Raw genomic sequence first — 18,214 nt, forward strand, 5'->3', positions numbered from 1 at the left:
TGTATAAGTTTAAGGCGTCCAGAATGATGGTTTGTTGATTTACATAGATTGTGAAATGATTACCACCCCCTATTAATAGACTCTTGGGTTGTTACCAGCTTTTTGCTAGAGTTACAAACAATATCGCAGCAAACATTCTTGCACATTTCTTTGCCCTATTGCTGCTAGTATTTCTGTGGGGTAGATTCTCAGAAATGGAGTTTTTGAGCATAAAGTGCATGTATATTTTTAAAAATTCTGATAGCTCTTGTCAACTTGTTCCACTATCTATATTCTGGTTTCTCTTCAGTATGTAAAAATCTTTTTTCTTTTACTAAATATTTCCATGAAGAACAATTCTGAGTTTTCAACCAATTTTTGCTTAGGAAGGGCTGATCTTATCACTGTAATAAAGGATGTTTTAAAAAATTGTTTCAATATTTGGTCCAATAGGAAGTGTTATGATCTCCTCATATTCCAGATGAGAAAACCGAGGTTTGGAGAATGATGGTCTTGCCCTGCTCCACCTTCTCAGCCCTTAACTCCCCTTTTCCTTTCTGTTTGCTATGTCTCCCCCATCATCAACCCACTCCCACCCCAACCTTCTGCCCCCCACCCTGAGCCATGCTGGCAAGGCTGGAAGAGCCTAGAGCCGTGGGCACTGCCTGTGGACACTGCCTATGGCTGGATGTCTTCTTACAAAGGCCTGTGATCCAGACCCCACGTGTCCAGGTGAACTGGGCTTTCACAGCAGACTAGACGTTGCCCCTGGAACGCTGTCTCACTCCCAGCCCAGAAACGGCCAGGTCGTCCCATCCCTTCTCTAGGCAGACACCTCTAGGAAATTAGGCCTTTAGAAGTTCTTTTGGGTTAAGCATTGGCCCCATTCTGCAGGTTTTTAAAAATTTACAATAATCTGACAGGAACCCATAGTCAACTTCCTAAGCCAACTCCCTAACTTTCCGTGGGAATAAAGTTACTCTATTTTTTCTTTCAGTTTTAGAAAGGTTCATATTAACTTACATCCCTGCTGCAACTTCTTCCTCGCCCTGCCCTCTTGGGCCAAGTGCCCGGCCTTGGCAGCAAGGACTCTCCCCGGCAGTTCTGGGGAAAGCCTCAGAAACAGAGCAGCAGGAGCCGGGCGGGGAGGTCCCCCTGGGGAGACTCGGAGGGGGAGGGCACCCCCATGCCCGGCGCGGAGCCTGCCCCTCACCAGCGGGCCTAGGCCGACTGCAGCGCGTACCCCGGCCTGTCGTCCTCACGGCCATCTGGCCGCCGTCTTAGTGCCGGAGGCGGGGACGGACCACCGCGCTGCCCTGCGGGAACTGGGCGCCGATGGGGGCAGCTCTTCCCCGCCTCCGGCTCACCCGCGTGCCCACCGCGGGAACTGCGGGCAGGCCGCCGCCCTGCTCCTGCCGGCGAGTTCCGGGGGCCCGGCGCCTGCCCGGCCCCGGCCCCCTCGTCGGGCACCTCCGCACCGGCGTACCTGCTGGCGCTGCTTGCAAAGGCTTTGCCCGAAACCGCTTTCCCTCCCCACGGGAGGGTTGCCCCGGTAGAGTCAGGGGCCCCAGCGGGCCCTGCCGCGTGCGCTTCACCTGCGGGCCCGGCCCGGCACGGACACAGCCCCGCGTGCAGCGCCTTACGGACCCTTGAACTCGCCCTGGGAGAAAGGCACACCGGATTCCACCCTCAACCCTCACCGGCCTGCAGTGAGCCCCTGGGCGGGTCATTAACCTCTCGGAACCTCATGTACCTCCTCTGTGAAATGGAGCCGAGGTTCACCAACACTTGCCTCACAGGGCTTTCAGGATGATTCAGTGGGACAGTAGGAGGGCCAGGCGCAGAGCAGGAGCGTAATGATCGCATCCGTAATGGAGCACCCACTGTGTGCTGGGGGCAGCTCTAGGCGTTTCGAATCTCGCAACCGCCCTCACATCAGAGCTTGACCCCAACTCTAACCGCAACCCTATCCTCACCATACACCTTACAGAACACATATCTCTAACCCTAGACCTGGCCCCTGGGCCTGACCTGTCACCGTCACCATCGATGTCAACCACACTTCATGATAAACCTGAAGTTCAAACTCGTCAAAACCCTCACATCAGAGCCATTTCATAATTCTAATCATAATCCTATCCACCCGTGAACATTACAGAACACATAACGCTAACCCTATCCATCGCCACTGGAACTGACATCTCACCGTTACAATCGATGTCAAACATGCCTCCACATAACACTGAAGCGCAGTATCGCCTTGGCGCTCACATCAGAGATGGACACTAATGCTAACCGTAAACCCAACCTCCCCACACACCTTAACAAATACCTTACTTAACACTAGCCCTGCCTCCTGGACCTGAACTCTCATCATCACCATCAACCTCACCTAAGCTTCACCCTTAACCTGACGTTCAAACTCACCCTCATCCTCAAATCACAGCCGGTCCCTAACTCTAACTGTAACCTGAACCTCCCCATACACCTTATAGTCTCGTAACCCTAACCCTAGCCCTGGCCCCTGTACTTGAACCCTCACTGTCATCTACGTTTCACCATAACCCTGAAATACAATCTCGCAACCGCCCTCACATCAGAGCTTGACCCTAACTCTAACTGTAACCCTATCCTCACCATACACCTTACAGAACACATAACTCTAACCCTAGACTTGCCTCTGGGCCTGACACTTCAACGGCACCATCGACATCAACCACGCTTCACAGTAAACCTGAAGTACAAAATCGCCGACACCCTCACATCAGAGCCAGATCCTAAATCTATTCATCATCCTATGCACCCGTGAACATTACAGAACACCTAACGTTAACCCTATCTTTGGCCACTGGACCTGACCCCTCATGGTTATAATTGAGGTACCCCATGCCTCCCCATAACACTGAAGCACGATCATGCCTTGGCCCTCACATCAGAGATGGACACTAACTCTAACCATAAACCTAACCTCCCCATGCACCTTAACAAACACCTATCCCTAAACCTAGCCATGGCCCCAAGGGCCTGACCCCTCACAGTATCCATTGAGATCACCACCCCTCACCATAACCGTGAAACTCAATCTTGCCATCGCCCTCACATTACAGCTGAACCCTAACTATAACCGTAACCCTATCCTCCCCGTACATCTTACCGAACATGTAACCCTAACCCTAGAACTGGCCCCTGGACCTAAACCATCATTGTCACCATCAACCTCACTGAAGCTTCACCTTAAATCTGTCATTCCAACTCACCCTCGCCCTCACATCACAGACAGTCCCCAATTCTAACCATAACCTGAACCTCCCTGTACACCTTACAGATCTCGTAACCCTAACCCTAGCCCTGGCCCATGGACTTGAACCCTCATGGTCATCCATGCTTCACTGTAATGCTGAAATTCAATCTTGCAACCATCCTCACATCAGAGCTGGAACCTAACTCTAACCATAACCTGTACCTGCTAGTACACCTTAGATCTTGGAACCCTAACCCTAGCCCTGGCCCCTGTACTTGAGCACTCACTGTCATCCACGCTTCACTATAACCCTGAAATTCAATCTCGCAACCACCCTCACATCACAGGTGGACCCTAACTCTAACCGTAACCTGAACCTCCCTATACACCTTATAGAACATGTAACCCTAACCCTAGCTCTGGTTCCTGGACTTGAACACTCACCATCATCCACGCTTAACCATAACCCTGAAATTCAATCTCGCAACCGTCCTCACATCAGAGTTGACCCAACTCTAACCGCAACCCTATCTTCACCATACACCCTAGAGAACACATAACTCTAACCCTAGACCTGGCCCCTGGGCCTGACCAGTCACAGTCATCATCGATATCACCCATACTTCATGATAAACTTGAAGTTCAAACTCGTCCACACCCTCACATCAGAACCATATCCTAATTCTAATCATCATCCTACCTACCTGTGAACATTACAGAACACCTAACCCTAACCCTATTCTTGGCCTCTGGACCTAACCCCTCACCATTATAAGTGACAACACCCATGCCTCCCCATAACACTGAAGCGCAATCTCGCCTTGGCCCTCACATCAGAGACGGACACTAACTCCAACCGTAAACCTAACCTCCCAATACACCTTTACAAACACCTAACCCTATCCCTAGCCATGGCCACAGGGCCTGACACCTCACGGTATCCTTTGCATCACCCCCCCTCACTGTAACTATGAAACTCAGTCTTGCCATTGCCCTCACGTTAGAGCTGAACCCTAACTCTGTAAGGTGTACAGGGAGATTCAGGTTACGGTTAGAGTTAGGGACCTGCTGTGATGTAAGGGTGAGGGTGAGTTTCAACGTCAGGTTTATGGTGAAACTTGGGTGAGGTTGATGGTGACTATGAGGGTTCAGGTCCAGGGACCAGGGCTAGGGTTAGGGTTACATGTTCGGTAAGGTGTACAGGTTGGATAGGGTTATGGTTAGAGTTATGGTTTGCTCTAATGTGAGGGCGATGGCGAGACTGAGTTTCACAGTTACGATGAGGTGGGTGTGATGTCGATGGATACTGTGAGGGGTCAGGCCCTGGGGTCATGGCTAGGGTTAGGGTTAGGTGTTTGTTAAGGTGTGTGGGGAGGTTAGGTTTACAGTTAGACTTAGTGTCCATCTCTGATGTGAGGGCCAAGGCGAGATTGCGCTTCAGTGTTATTGGGAGGCATGGGTGATGTTGATCATAATGGGGAGGAGTCAGGTCCAGTGGCCAAGGAAAGGGTTAGGATTAGGTGTTCGGTATTGTTCACGAGTGCATAGGATTATGATTAGATTTAGGATCTGGCTCTGATGTGCGGGTGTGGGCGAGTTTGAACATCAAGTTTACCATGAAGTGTGGTTGACGTCGATGGTGATGGTGACGGTTCAGGCCTAGGGGCCAAGTCTAGGGTTAGAGTTATGTGTTCTGTAAGGTGTATGGTGAGGATAGGGTTGCAGTTAGAGTTAGGGTCCAGCTCTGATCTGAGGGCAATTGCGAGATTGAATTTCAGGTTTTGGAGAAGCATGGATGACGGTGAGAGTTCCAGTACAGGGGCCAATGCTAGGGTTAGGGTTACAAGATGGGGTGCTCTGGAGTTGAACTTGAAAGCATACTTTTAGTATGAAAGGACAGGGCAATGACCTCTTAGTGGGAATCGGTGGACTCAGTGTTATGTGTGAGTCAAGGAATTATAAACTGTGCCTACACCCTGGAGGAAATGTGCCGCAAGAGGGACAGCGGAGGTAGGTATAGACTGGGAAATTGATGCAGTCTCAGAAAGTGACTATTAGCTAGCCATGGAGAAATGTTGGGGAAGAGTTGTTCTAAGCAAATGAAATAGCAAGTTTGAATATGCCAATTACTGGCTGTGGGACCTCAGGCCTGTGGCTCCCTGTGCACCCCAGTTTTCTCCCTGGAAATGAGGTTGATAACAGCATCCACCTCACAGGGAAGTGGGGAAGAGTGCATGAGCTAATGCTGATAAAGGACTGACACAGTGGCTGGGCACACAGCTGGTGCTCAATAAATGACAACAGCTCAAAGAGATTAGATCTCCCTGAGGGAAAATAGACATATAAGCCTTAAAAAAAAGAAATGGATTGAAATGGTGTGGACAGCCCAGAGCAGTGCTTCTCATATTTTAATGTGCACAGGATTCACCAGAGATCTTGTTCAAGCACAGGTTCTGATTCAGGGAGTCTGGGGTGGGGCTGGGGATTCTGCCTTTCTAACAGAATATTGCCCAAATAACAAAGGAGCTTGAAATCAAGAAGGTAGATTTTGAAATACAAGTCATCATTCAATTTTGTAAAAAAAAATATAATTTCTCAAGATATGAAGTAAGTACAAAGAGAAGCCAGGAGGGCTCTCTTGTGAAGGAACCGCCACCAGGGCCTCTCAGAGTGACCACTGTGCTGCATCCCCCCATGGATCATCAGGGCTGGGTCGCTACAGACCCTACCACCAACCCACTGGCTCCGCAGATGGGGAGACTGAAGCCTGCAGAGGGGAAGGGACTGACCTAGGTCACCAGCCTTAGAGTCTACAAAGGAAGCTTTCCTGGGAGGCCAGGGGGTTAGGGATGGGGTGCTGTGGAGTTGAACTTGAAGGATGGTGAGAGATAGGTAAGAATGGGCCAGTTTGGTACAGACTGAACTGGTACTGTGATACAGTGAGTTTGAATCCAGCCTCTACTGCTTGCAGCTGTGACCTCTACAAGTTACTGGACCTCTCTCAGCCTCAGTTTCTTCATCCATTAAAATGCGGATGACAATGTCTTTTGCTGTGAGGGTTAAGTAAGGCAATGGATAAAAAAATTCCTGGCCAGAATGTGGGAGCACTGAAGGCTGGGGAGACCTCCTAGATGAAGTACACAGGACCTTCTGGGCTTACCTGGGAACATTAGATGGGTGTGGCTCATCCTGGGCCAGTGTGGCTGGTCTGGTAGGAATGGCCAGGCTTTTGTCAGTCACCCCATTTCCCAAGGGTTTTTCTACTGCTGACTCACTCGGATTTCACCTCCAGTTTCCCCAGGGAAAGAGTGGAGACACAGACTGTCTCCAGGCATCAGTGGACAAGAAAAAGGGGTAAAGCAGCAGCTACTGCATTCTGCTGGCCCAGGTCCATGGACATCAAGGATGGCAGCTGGGCAGCTATGCCAGCCAAATGCTCACTGGCACCTCTGACTCCATCTGGGATGCCGGGGCTTGGAGAGTGATTGATTGCCTGCTGTCTGCGGCTTTGACTCCATCAGGGTCCTGTCCACCTGCCAGATGCTCCTGCTCAGGCTCTTGAATCAGACCACCTGGGTTAGAAGCCAGGCTCCGCCACTTACCCACGTACGATAGGGGGAGTTATTTACCCTCTCTGTGCTTCAGTTCTTCCTCCATAAAATGGTGATGTTAATGCCCATTTCATAGGGTTCTTTGGGGGACAAAGTGAGATAATCCACATGAAGTACTTAGCTTCGGGCTCATTAATTGTTAGCTATTATCATTATGTTATTTTTCAAAGGCCATCTCAAAAATTCCTCCTCCAGGAAGTCTTACTGAACTACACTAATCACTGAAAGATATTCTTCCTTCTCTAACCCCAGAAGGACTAGTAATGGCTTCTTACCTTGGGGTAGAGAAGCCTGGGACTCCACCATCCCCAAATCTTAAGAAGTTGTAAATACTTTAAAGCCTAAAAGACAAACATGAGAAGACAAGGACAACCCCAAGGGTCTGAAGTACAACCCATTCTGATGTGTTTAATGTGTACCTTTTTGTTTACAAGTGCCTTTGCAAATCTGTGTTGTTTTGTCCACATGCATTTTTATTGTTATCTTGTTATAAGTCTCATTTGGTTGTTCTACTATTTCTGCTCAGCGCTGGATGTTTGAATACACCTGGTTCCTTGCTTCTCTAGTTGCACAGAGCCACATTTTATCCATCAACTCCCCAACATGGACACTTAGGTTGCCTCCAACTCCCAGCAACCACGAAACAACCAGATAGCAATGAGCATCCTCTTACATGTCCCTCTATGAGTCTGTAAGAGAAGGAGCTGGATTGTAGGGTCATAGTTCTCTGTGTTTAGTTTCCTTCATTACTGCCAGACAGTTTTCCAGAATGGTTGCCCCAGGTTACTCCCACCAGCAGTGCACCTGGCTGAGACAGCTCCTCGTTCCCCACCACCATTTGGCATTATCCACTTTTCTAATTTTGCCAGTCTAACTAGTATAAGTGATATCTCATTGTCATTTTAACTTGTGTTTTTTTTTCTGATGTAGAATAAATCTGACCGTCTTTTCACGTGCTTTCAGGCCTCCTAGGGTTTCTTTTGCTTAATGCTTGCCCCAGTCCTTGCCAGGCTATGGAGTTCTAGGGTGGGGACTGCCAGAGGCCTTGTGAGCACCTAGAGGCCCAGAGGCTGGGACAATTCGGGTGTGTGTGGCAGAGGAGACGCGTCCTGAGGGATCTGCAGAGTCCAGAGCGGCCCCAACCCCCTGGATTCGGGTGTGGAGGCACAGAGCAGTGCGCAAGAGACTTACAGGGGGAGCCGGGATGGGGGCTTGAGGGGGTGGCCGCAGCAGCTGCGTCCACACCACACCCACAGGCCGAGGGGTCTCGGGGGGCTGCTGCCACGCTCCCCTAACGCTCCCGCCGCCCACTTGGCGCCCCCTCCCCTCCGCTCCCAGGGCCCCGCCCAGGCGGACGCGCGAGTTGCGGAGAGGCAGGAGTGCGCGGGGCTGCGCAGCAGCGGCCTGGGGGAGGCGCAGGCGTGGGAGACGCAAGGCCGGGAGTGCGCGGCGCCGCGGGGCGTGGGCGGGAGCGGGCCGAGGCGGAGGAGATACCTCGCATTCCCGCGGGGGCCATCAAGGTTGCGACTGACGCTCACGGCGCGGCCACCTCCATCTTGGGCTTCTTTGTGGCGCCGAGAGCAACGCGCACCAGCCCCAGGGGACATTGGCCGCGCGTCTGGGACTCGGGGATGCCACTCGTCCCGACAGCCGGGAGCTGCCGCGGCCGAGACATTAGCTAGAAATACGACGGTAATGGGATCTTTTATTGAGTACTTACTTTGGGTGCCAGGACAGACACGTTCTCTGATCTTCACAGAAGTCCTATGGGTAGGACCTATTATTATCACCATTTTGCAGAATAGAAAGGTGAGGCACGGGGAGGTTAAATAAGTTGCCCAAGGTCACACAGCCTTTAAGTGGTAGAAATGCTGCAGATCCAAGCTCCCCAGAATGTCGGGCTGGGCTGGGAATGGAGACCATATGCCGGGTGGACACGGAAACTCAGAGGAGAGGACCTGTGGGACGCTGCAGGTGGGCTGGGGCACCTCAGAGGCTCCTTCAGAAGTGTGCCCAGTGCCCTGTAACAGCATCCATGAGGGCATCAGCCAGCCTGGGGGGCTTTGGCTGCACTGCTTGGGAAAGGAGAGAGGATTGTGTCAGTGTTCTCACTGGGATAGGGGTAGGGGTGGGGGCTCTGGGTGCTGTTTCAGAGGGTAAAGGTTCTGCCTGGGCCAGAGGATCACTTGCGCGGGCCTTTAGAGAACGTGCAGCAGGGGAGCATTGGGGTGAGATGAGACTGGGCTTGATTTCTCTGGCACTATGCAGGGCTGGCTGGCTCCCATTCAGACTCTTGGCTGTTTGCCAACAAAACCAAGCCCCTCCTGGGCTTCAGCTAAGAGAAAGAATCCAAGCTGAAAGGGGTCCCTACAGATAACTTCCTTCACCTCCCCCAGTTTTACAACTGAAGAAACCAAGGGCTCTACGGGGAACGCGACTAGTCCAGGGTCCTGCTGCTAGGAAGTGGCAGAGTCGGTACTGGAGCCCCAGCTTCTCTAAGCCCACACCTCAAGTGCCGGCTCTTTTCCAGAACCTGAAATCGTGTTGGATTTCAGCCAGGAGGTTAAGGGAGGAAAAGCTTGGGCCACAGTGCTTCCTGGAGATGTTTGAGGTCTGAAAACCACTCCTCATCCCTTTGGGGTGAGAAAGGGTGGAGCTGTCAATGGGAGCACGTTTGGAAGGTGGTGTTTTCCCCTGCCCTGAAGTATTAGCATGAAGCTGCCTCGCCTTGGGACCTCTTTCCTGCCAGGTGCCTGAGCTAACGGTCTGCTTTTGTAGGGGCTAGTGCATCTTAACTGGGGCAGCATCTTAGAGTTCAGAGACCCCTGAAGAGATTTAATGATTTGTGTGTCACTCATTCACTCAACAAATATGTGCCAGGGTCTGAATTTGGGGCTACAGCAGTTAAGAAATCAGACAAAAATCTCTCCCCTCATGGGCTTGTATTATAATGGGGGAAGCAGACAATAAACCTAATAAATAAATACATATAGCATGCTGATGGTGAGGGCTCCTCTGCAGAAAAACAATGCAAGGAGGTGGGTTAGGGAGACTGCTTTCCTTGGTTGGGGCTTTGCTGGCTCAGAGGGCCCTGAATGAAGGAGGCCCAACCACTTCCAGGTCTTTAGCCACCGGAATTCATTCTCTGACCCTTTGCCTTGGAGGAATAATGGTGATGCTGCTGCAGGCACTATTTGCCAGATACCATGCGAGGAGCTTTTCATGTCATTATTTGATCATTACAATAAGTCCACAAGGCAGCTCACACTCCCATTTTGCAGATGAGCAAACTGAGGCAAAGGATAATTAAGTGACCTAAATCATATAACCAGGAAGTGGCTCAGCCAGAGTTGAACCCAGGGTTGTGATTGCCCTGGAGCAGTAGTTGTGTCTAAGAGGCCCAGAAAGCCCAAGACCCTCTCTCATACCTGGAATGCAATGTGGAATTTATCTGGAAAAACAAACTAATGACAAGCCTGTCACCTCAACACATCCTACTCTTTCTTGCTAAGACACTGGCCACCTGTCCCTGGAGACACAGAAGGGCTGGATCTGGACATTCACACTGGACTAAACATGCAGGATTTGGGTTTGGTGGAAATAAACCCATAAATCACTGTTCCTGTAATGACTGCACAGGGCCAGCAAATAATTTGTCTCTTGTTCTAATGTGTCTAAGCCTTTCTGGAGGAGGGGTAGGCATACATTAGCCTGCGGAGTTTTAATGTCGGTCATGGAAGCAGAGTTTTATGGATTCCTCCCTGTGCCCAGCTTTGGGCTTGCTGTCAGCTGTGGGTGGGTCGGCAAGGGTCAGGTGTGGCCAGGACCCCTAAAGAGCTTGTGGTCCAGCCAAGGAGGTCATACATCCTCACAAGCCGAGACTAGTCAGTCTGACTGCAACATGGGATCCGGTGGGATGGGCCCTGGACGATGTCACGAGGCCTGGGTCCTCCTGGCTTGGCCACCAACACTCTTAGTCCACTGCTGTCCATGGCAAGGGACTGGCGAGGGCCCCTCTGAGTTCCCTCTAGTTTGAGACTGTCTGAGGTAAAGGTGCAATGATGAGATGAGACGTGTACAGAGAGAGACCACAGAGAAGCAAATCAGAGTAGGCCCCACATCTGGTTAGGATTTAGAGACGAGGAGAGAAGAAATGGAAGGACAAGGACAGAGAAGTCAGGTGAATATGCCTCTGGCCTGGCCCGCGCCTGACGCAGAGGTGACTCAAGTACATCCCGGCTGCCTTCTTCACTGGAGAGTGCCCTGGAAAGGTAGTCATCACCTCCTGTGCGAATGGGTTCCATCCCTTTCCTCAAAAGCAGCACCTGTGAGGAGAGTGGGGGGCACACACATGGTTCCGGCGGACGGGCGTGCTCACGCTGTCCCACCTTTACGGTTTTGCCAAGTCCTGGTTTTGCAGACATATGTTGAGTTAATGAAGAAAAGTAGCCTGTCTGGGGAAGTCCCTGACTTGGAGAGGGAGCAGAGGCACCCCCCTACCCGCTGCCATTCTTAGCTGGAGGACCCCCTGCCCAGAAACATTAGGGCCAGGGAGGAGCCTTCACTCCTCATGCAGTGTGGGGGGATGGGGGGTGGGGGATGGGGCAGGGGTGGGGGTGCAGGGGGACCCTCCTCATCTTGCATCCCTTTTACTCCCTGTGGATAAAATGAGAGTTCCTGTGGCCAGGATTCTCACCTGGCCCTCGTTGACTAGCCCACTGCACACCTGTGGGCAATTTGACTCTGTATAAAGAGCTCCGTCCAGTGCTCTGGGCGTGACATGGTGACAGGGCTACAAGGCTGCAGGAGAGCAGAGGCTGGAGTGGTGGCAGAGCCGAGGACAGAGGACCAGAGGACGGCTGTGCAGGACGACTGTGCAGAGAGGCCCAGAGGACGGCTGTGCGGACAGAGGGGCCCAGAGGCAGAGACCAGCTTGCTGCATTCAGACTCGCTCTGAGTGAATGGGATTCTAGTGACTGACCTGCCACCTGGAAATAAAGTTGGGTATAACCCTTTCACCCCAAGAACGTTTTACTGTCAATTTCTTTGGTCACATTGAATCCATAGCAAACTTCCGTGGGGCTGAAACCCTTTGGTAAGACAATTGGCGAAAGTCGGCAGGGTTCATTGTCGACCAAGGAAAAAGACAGGCTGCCCTTATGGGAGGGGTGCTCCAGCGGGCTGCCCCTGTGAATGGGGAAACAGTGGATCATCCCCCAGTGGGTATGTGGTCTGAGGTGGCTTCCCACCTGGAGGACTGGGCCCCACCCCAGGACTGCGGGCAAGGGAAGGTGACCCCTGAGGCAGTAGGGGTGGCCCTTGGTATAGTAAGCAGATGCTTTGAGAAGCAGAGTGCCCGGGAGGCAGTGGGGACTGTGGGTTGGCTGCTTCTCACAGTCTTAAAAAGGTCTACAGAGGAGACCCAAGAAATGGCGGCATGAGAACGCGAGCTGCAAACCTCTGTGGATTCCCTGGGGAAGGAGATGGCATTGATGTGAGAGGAGGCAGCACGAGAGCGCCGGCAGCAAGGTGCCATTGGAGATGAGACGGCAGTGCCAGGTGTTCTGAAGGAGGAAGAGGCCATCAAGGAAAAAGACGAACTCCTGAGGAAGCACAGGCAGAGGTGACATGAGAACATCAGCTGTGAAGCATTGAGCTGAAGGTAAGAGACCTTCTGAAGACTGAGCACTGTTGTGAGCACTGTAGCAGAGGAGGCACTTGGGGGAGGGGAGAGAAAGGTGCCATCAGCCCCAGAAATGGAGGAGCTGAGGAAGGATGAAGGGGTGGTGCTGGAGGCACTGGACCTTCCTGTATTGAAAGCACACCCAGTGGTTGTAAAGAAAATAAAGACCCAGCAGCTGAAAGTTCCCCAAGGAGAGGAGCAGCCCCCTCCCCAGGTCGTGGAGCACTCTATGGTCAGCCCCTGTACTCAGGCTGAGCCAGTGGCTGTGGGACTTAGGGGTGGATGGAATTGTTTTTTCTGGATCAGAGATGGGAAAGCTGTCTTCCCTGACAGTGCAGCCCGCCTTGAGGCAGTGATTACAAAATGCGAGGTGACACGTACAGTGGCTGAAGCAATGAGAACCCGTAAAGAAATAAGACCTGCAGGAGGAATTTGAGAGGCCCCGTGATGGTTACAAGGACCCAGATGTGGGTTGATTTGATACAGGCAGGAGTAGATGGAAGGAAATTAGATGGGAAGCCAGTAGGACCTTACTGGAGCTATGGCAACAACTGAAACCCGAGCAGCAGTTCCAGCCATTAAGACCAAAGACGCAGAGGTCAGAGACAGAGCCACGAGTCCAGCCTGTGTGTCTGCAAGACTTTTTGCTGGAGAAGCTGGAGAACAATGTTTGAGCTTCCTTGCACAGGGACCATTGCAGAGGACTAAGGGCACATAGATTGAGAGGAGAGAATCCTGGAGGGGTGGAGTGTGGATAAAATGAGAGTTCCTGTGGCCAGGATTCTCTCCTGGCCCTGGTTGACACCTGTGGTCAATTTGACTCTATATAAAGAGCTCCGCCCAGTACTCTGGGCATGACATGGTGACAGGGCTGCAAGGCTGCAGGAGAACAGAGGTTAGAGTGGTGGCAGCACTGAGGACAGATGCCTGGAGGAGGGCTGTGCAGGACGACTGTGCAGAGAAGCCCAGAGGATGGCTGTGTGGGACAGCTGTGCAGGCAGAGGGGCCCAAAGGCAGAGACCAGCTTGCTGAATGCAGACTTGCTCTGAGTGAATGGGATTCCAGTGACTGACCTGCCACCTGGAAATAAAGTTGGGTATAACCCTTTCACCCCAAGAACATTTTACTGTCAATTTCTTTGGTCACATTGAATCCATAGCGATACCTTGCCCGGGGCTGAAACCCATTGGCAAGACACTCCCCCAGTGCTTCCTCTGGAGAGGCAGCCCCACGAGGCCACCCCACAGAACAGCATTGGGAGGACGAAGGAGCTGATTGGGAGGAAAGTCAATGTCAGGGCCAGAAACCGCATTTGTAAAGGGTCTCCCGATGGGGGCACCTGGATGGGAATAGTGCCACGGTGATGCCTTCACAAGGGGGGGACAGTTCATGGAACCCAGAGGCAGGCGCATTTGCATGTGTTAACTTGCAGGTAGGTTCAGATTGTCCACATTGTCTCAAGGTCTCAGAAGCCTCCCCCAAAGCCACTGTCAGGAGTCCAAGGACGGCTTGGACAATTCAGAGCTCTTAACCCCTGTGACCATCTGAAAGACACACCAAGGTACAGAGGTTAGAATCTGGAGGGCAGGAGTCAAAGATCAGGAAGGCAGAGGCTGACAGACAGGCAGACAGGGGCAGAATCCTGGAGAGACAAAGGTGGATTGGTGCCTGTGATCAGCAGAAGTCCAGGGGTTGGACCAAGAGAGGCAGAGCATGCATGAGGCAGCAATTTAATTCAGTTTAGAACAGTGGGAAGCTGTGAAGCGTTTCAGGTGGGAGACAGATGGATCGAACCACTGTGTTTCACTATGGTCTTTTCACCTGTTGTGTCAGGGAGGAGCACGGGATCCAAGTACAGAGGTGACCTACTTGGTCACCAGAGGCAGCCAAACCGTTTCACCCGGCAGACCAGCTGTCCCGGTTGGAAGGTGACCGACGGGAAGCCAGCTAGTGTCTCACAGGTTTCTTCTCCCTGTTGGCAGGTAGGCAGGGTGGCCCTGCACTGGGCTGCAGGCACAGGACATGAGCAAGCTGCGCGGCTGCTCCTGGAGCATGGGGCCGCTGTGGACGACCAGGATGTGGTACAGGACGCCTCATGGAGGCGCGTCTGTGTGTGCATGTCTGTCTGTCTGTCTTCGGGTGGGGGAGGGGCATCGGAGCTCTCTAGGTCTGTGAGCCAACTGTCATTGCCGAGGTTGCGCAGATAGGCACACGGGTGCAGGGTGGCCAGGGAGTCAGAGTCTTCAGGGGCCAGTGGCCCCGCACTGATCCCGTCTTTCCCTTGCACAGCCGTAATGATCCCTTCATTTCCAAGGGACTTTCAGTTCTCAGACAGCCTTTTTAGTCCGTGATATCATGTGAATGACATGGGCTGGAGAACAGATAATTGGGTGATCAGATAAAGGCTTTATTAATAAAATTATCAGGAGGTAGGTCTCTCATGATACGCCACAGAGCTCTGCCCTGGCTAACACTTTAACTAACAACTTGAAGTTAGACTAACAGTCTTACTTAACAGATTGGCAGGCAGAACATTGCTGAGAGGAAGCCCAGAAGAATAACAGGGTCTACAAAATTATCTGTTCATGTTTGGGGAAAGGGCTGAATCTGACAATTTGGTAGGGACACATTTAAAACTCTAAATGAAAAATTTTTTTAAATTACAAACTTCTGTACAGAGACTTAGCTTTCATGGAAATACTTTTCTTCGTCTTGGCTTCTCCTTGCTCCCAGGCCTTACCACAGGGGGGGTTTGATGCTGGGGCTGGAGATGGGCATCCATACCTACCCCCCAGTCCTCTGCCCCATCTCATTTAGAGATGACTCTGGAAGGAGAATGGCTGGGATCCTTCATCTGAGTTCCCCACTAAAACACTGGACCCTCTTGCATCAGTCCTTTGCCCACAGAGACCCCCACTATCACCACCCTGCTCTGTTGTTTCTTCCTTGAACCAAGTGAGAAAAGACGGTATGATGGAAAATAGTAAGAAACATGCTTTTATAAGGCTTCTCTGCTTCCCGTGCAAATAGCAAAATGTTAATACATTCTGAAAAATAAGAAGGCTGGTGGGCATCCCTACTTTAGTAACAGGAGACCGAGGAAGACCCTAGGGTGGGAGAGCTTGTTGGGACCAGGTCTCTAGGCATGTGCCATAGGGCTCTGCTCTGTCCTAGACAGTTCTTGGAACTAAGACTCTGAAGTATCACTGGGATTCCCACTGGCAGGAGGCTGGGCTTGCATGGCTCCCCTCCCTCAACCCGGAACCTTAGCCCTTTTCATTCCACGCTGCTGTGGGCTCCTGCTCTGGACTCTGCCCTGTGCTCATTCATTCCCTCCCTCATCCAGCCAGCCCACAGTTACTGACACTCTAGCAGAGGCTGAGCTCTGCGTCAGTGCTGGGGCTTTTGGCTTTTTTGGCTCTGGCTGAGACCAGCTCTGGTCCCCAACTGAGGTGCTGCGGTGGGTCCAGTACCTTCCCCAAGATTTCAGGAGGAAGGAATTAACTTCTTGTGGTCACTGGTCCAGCTTCTGCTCAGCTTTTGCTGCCCTTTTGAGAGCTTGCAAATAATCCTTTGTGTCTACCCTGGCATCACCCCTACCATGGGTCTCAGTCCTTCTCCCCAGTTGCCATAGAGACCCATTCATACCAGGCTTTTGGTGGGGGACAAGCTTTCCAAAGTACAACATGGAGGGGACTCACGTCACATGTGAAACAGTGTAAAATACTTACATCCTGTCTTTGGTGTTCCTTTTCTTTAAAGTTCCTTGGGTTCAGTCTCTGCTGCCTCCCCCAACCCCCAGTGCTGTGTCTGTCTGCACCAACCCCCTCTGTGTCCCCGAATGCCTGCCCGGGTTAGAAGGCAGAGCCAGGACACTCTCTTTGGATGCTCAGGTGCCTGCTGACCAGTTTCCTCTGGGTTTCATCCTTCACCCCAACCATTCGTCAAAGCTTTTACAAAAAGAGTTTCATTCCTTAGAGGAACTCTGGTGCCAGCCACTAGGACCCCTTTTTCTGGCATCCCTCACAAAGGCTGTTCGTGGAGCTAGTGGGGAGGCAGCTATAACCAAGGTGTTCCCTGGGGACAGGTGCTGGGGTGGGACACCGTCCCCTAAGAAGTCCAGACTGTGACTTGTGCCTGATTGAGGACTCGGATCTGGCTAACCCTGTCTTCTGGCTCCTGCCCTGGGCTCCAGGCAGCTTGGAGCAGCTAAGGGTGGGTGCATTTCAGGGGGACACTGACTCCTACACTCTTTGTGAGGAGTGTCTGCATTTCTGCTCCCAGCTGGACTTGGGAGTGTTGCCCACTGCAGGCCTGCTTCTTATGCTCATGGGGTGATTATCTGGCCACACTGTGGGCTCCCTCTATGTAGGACAAGCCTTTGGCCTCACGGAGGACCTAGAGCCACACATGCCCCTGATTTTGTGAGAAAATATGTTCTGGTCTATGAACACCTGGCTTATAGATGCATTTTGGAGGTGCCCCAAACTGAGGGAGGACAGCATAGCCTCTAGGACAAAGGTGATGATCCTCCAGGCCTCCGTTCTGCTCAGCCCCTGCCTGCTTCCACCACACCCTAGGAGAGACGGTGAAAACCCATCTCCAAGAGGGTGGCTGGCTGTTGATGCAGTTGGCTCTCAAATGCAGTCCCGGATGAGGTCTTCACTAGTCAGAGCAAAGCAGAAAATAAGAACCATAAAGCAGTATTTGGAAAGAGTATATTCTGAAATTAATTCCAAGTTCTTTTTTTTTTTTTATTAAAATGGTCTTTATGAAATGATGGTGAGAATAGATAGCAGCTATTTTATTTTTAAATTTTATTTCGCAATAATATGTCAGCCTCTGTCTTAAAAAGGGCCCTGGTCTTTAAATTCCTAAAGCTCAGAGCTCCCTGGCCTGGGAGGCACCGATGGTTCCTATGGTTGTATGGTAAGGTGCAGTGCCCATATGGACCCAGGTGGCACAGTCACACCTCCTCACATTCTCCTCCCCTCCACCCTGTGTCCTCTCCCCCAGTTTGGGATGAATGGACTTCTGTCGGCCTGGTTTGGCCACTTGCATATCCTCCAGATCCTGGTCAACTCTGGGGCCAAGACCCACTGTGAGAACAAGGTAAGGCCTCAGCTAGAAGCCCCTGCCCCTGGGTGCATAGGTCTGTCCCACCTCTGCCACCCTCTCCTCCCCAAACCCCCTATGTGCCTCTGCCCGGCTTGCCCTGGTCCTCTGAGAACACTCCCCGAAACCCAGCTGAGCTCAGCCCTGAGAAGCTGAGATGCTATTTCCTGGGGTGGAAGGAACAAAACACCATTTACCAAACTCTGGGACCTTGTGACTTTATAGTGTGAGCCTGAATTTCCCCATTTGTAAATGGGGTGCTAGTACCCACCTCAAAAATGAGGGAGACGCTCGTGCTGCATGTGAAGGGCTTGTCAGTGCACAGTAGGGAACTGGCAGTCCCTCACCCTCATTGGGGTGCGCTGTGGTTTGAGGGAGAACAGCCTCAGCGGGTCAGAGCACCTGGAATCTCTGCCCTGGTATCTCACCTTTTCAGCGGTTGGTGGTCCTGGTGAAAATGCAAACATTTCTGGGCCAGGGGTTCTCAACCTGGGTCTTTAGAGAGAATTCAGAGACCCAGGGACATGGATGGGAAAAAAATGTACCACAAGATTGCCCCCATTTTGTTGTCAGGAAATCCAGTGT

General features: G+C 51.9%; 1 protein-coding gene and 1 non-coding gene across 2 annotated transcripts in view; both read left to right on the forward strand.

Annotated features, from left to right (window-relative positions):
• The first annotated feature begins 269 nt into the window (after window positions 1-269).
• Window positions 270-383, forward strand: LOC118935786 (U5 spliceosomal RNA). The gene has a single exon (XR_005033998.1). It is a non-coding gene; the product is annotated as a U5 spliceosomal RNA (small nuclear RNA).
• Window positions 384-8,699: 8,316 nt separating this feature from the next.
• ANKDD1A (ankyrin repeat and death domain containing 1A) overlaps window positions 8,700-18,214 on the forward strand; it is a 35,722-nt gene continuing 26,207 nt past the window's right edge. The window contains 4 exon segments of the mRNA XM_057489055.1: window positions 8,700-8,805; window positions 13,721-13,828; window positions 14,501-14,625; window positions 17,531-17,626. Coding sequence (XP_057345038.1) covers window positions 8,700-8,805; window positions 13,721-13,828; window positions 14,501-14,625; window positions 17,531-17,626 — 435 coding nt within the window.

The sequence above is a fragment of the Manis pentadactyla genome, chromosome 11 (assembly GCF_030020395.1).
Source record: "Manis pentadactyla isolate mManPen7 chromosome 11, mManPen7.hap1, whole genome shotgun sequence".
Lineage (NCBI taxonomy): Eukaryota > Metazoa > Chordata > Mammalia > Pholidota > Manidae > Manis > Manis pentadactyla.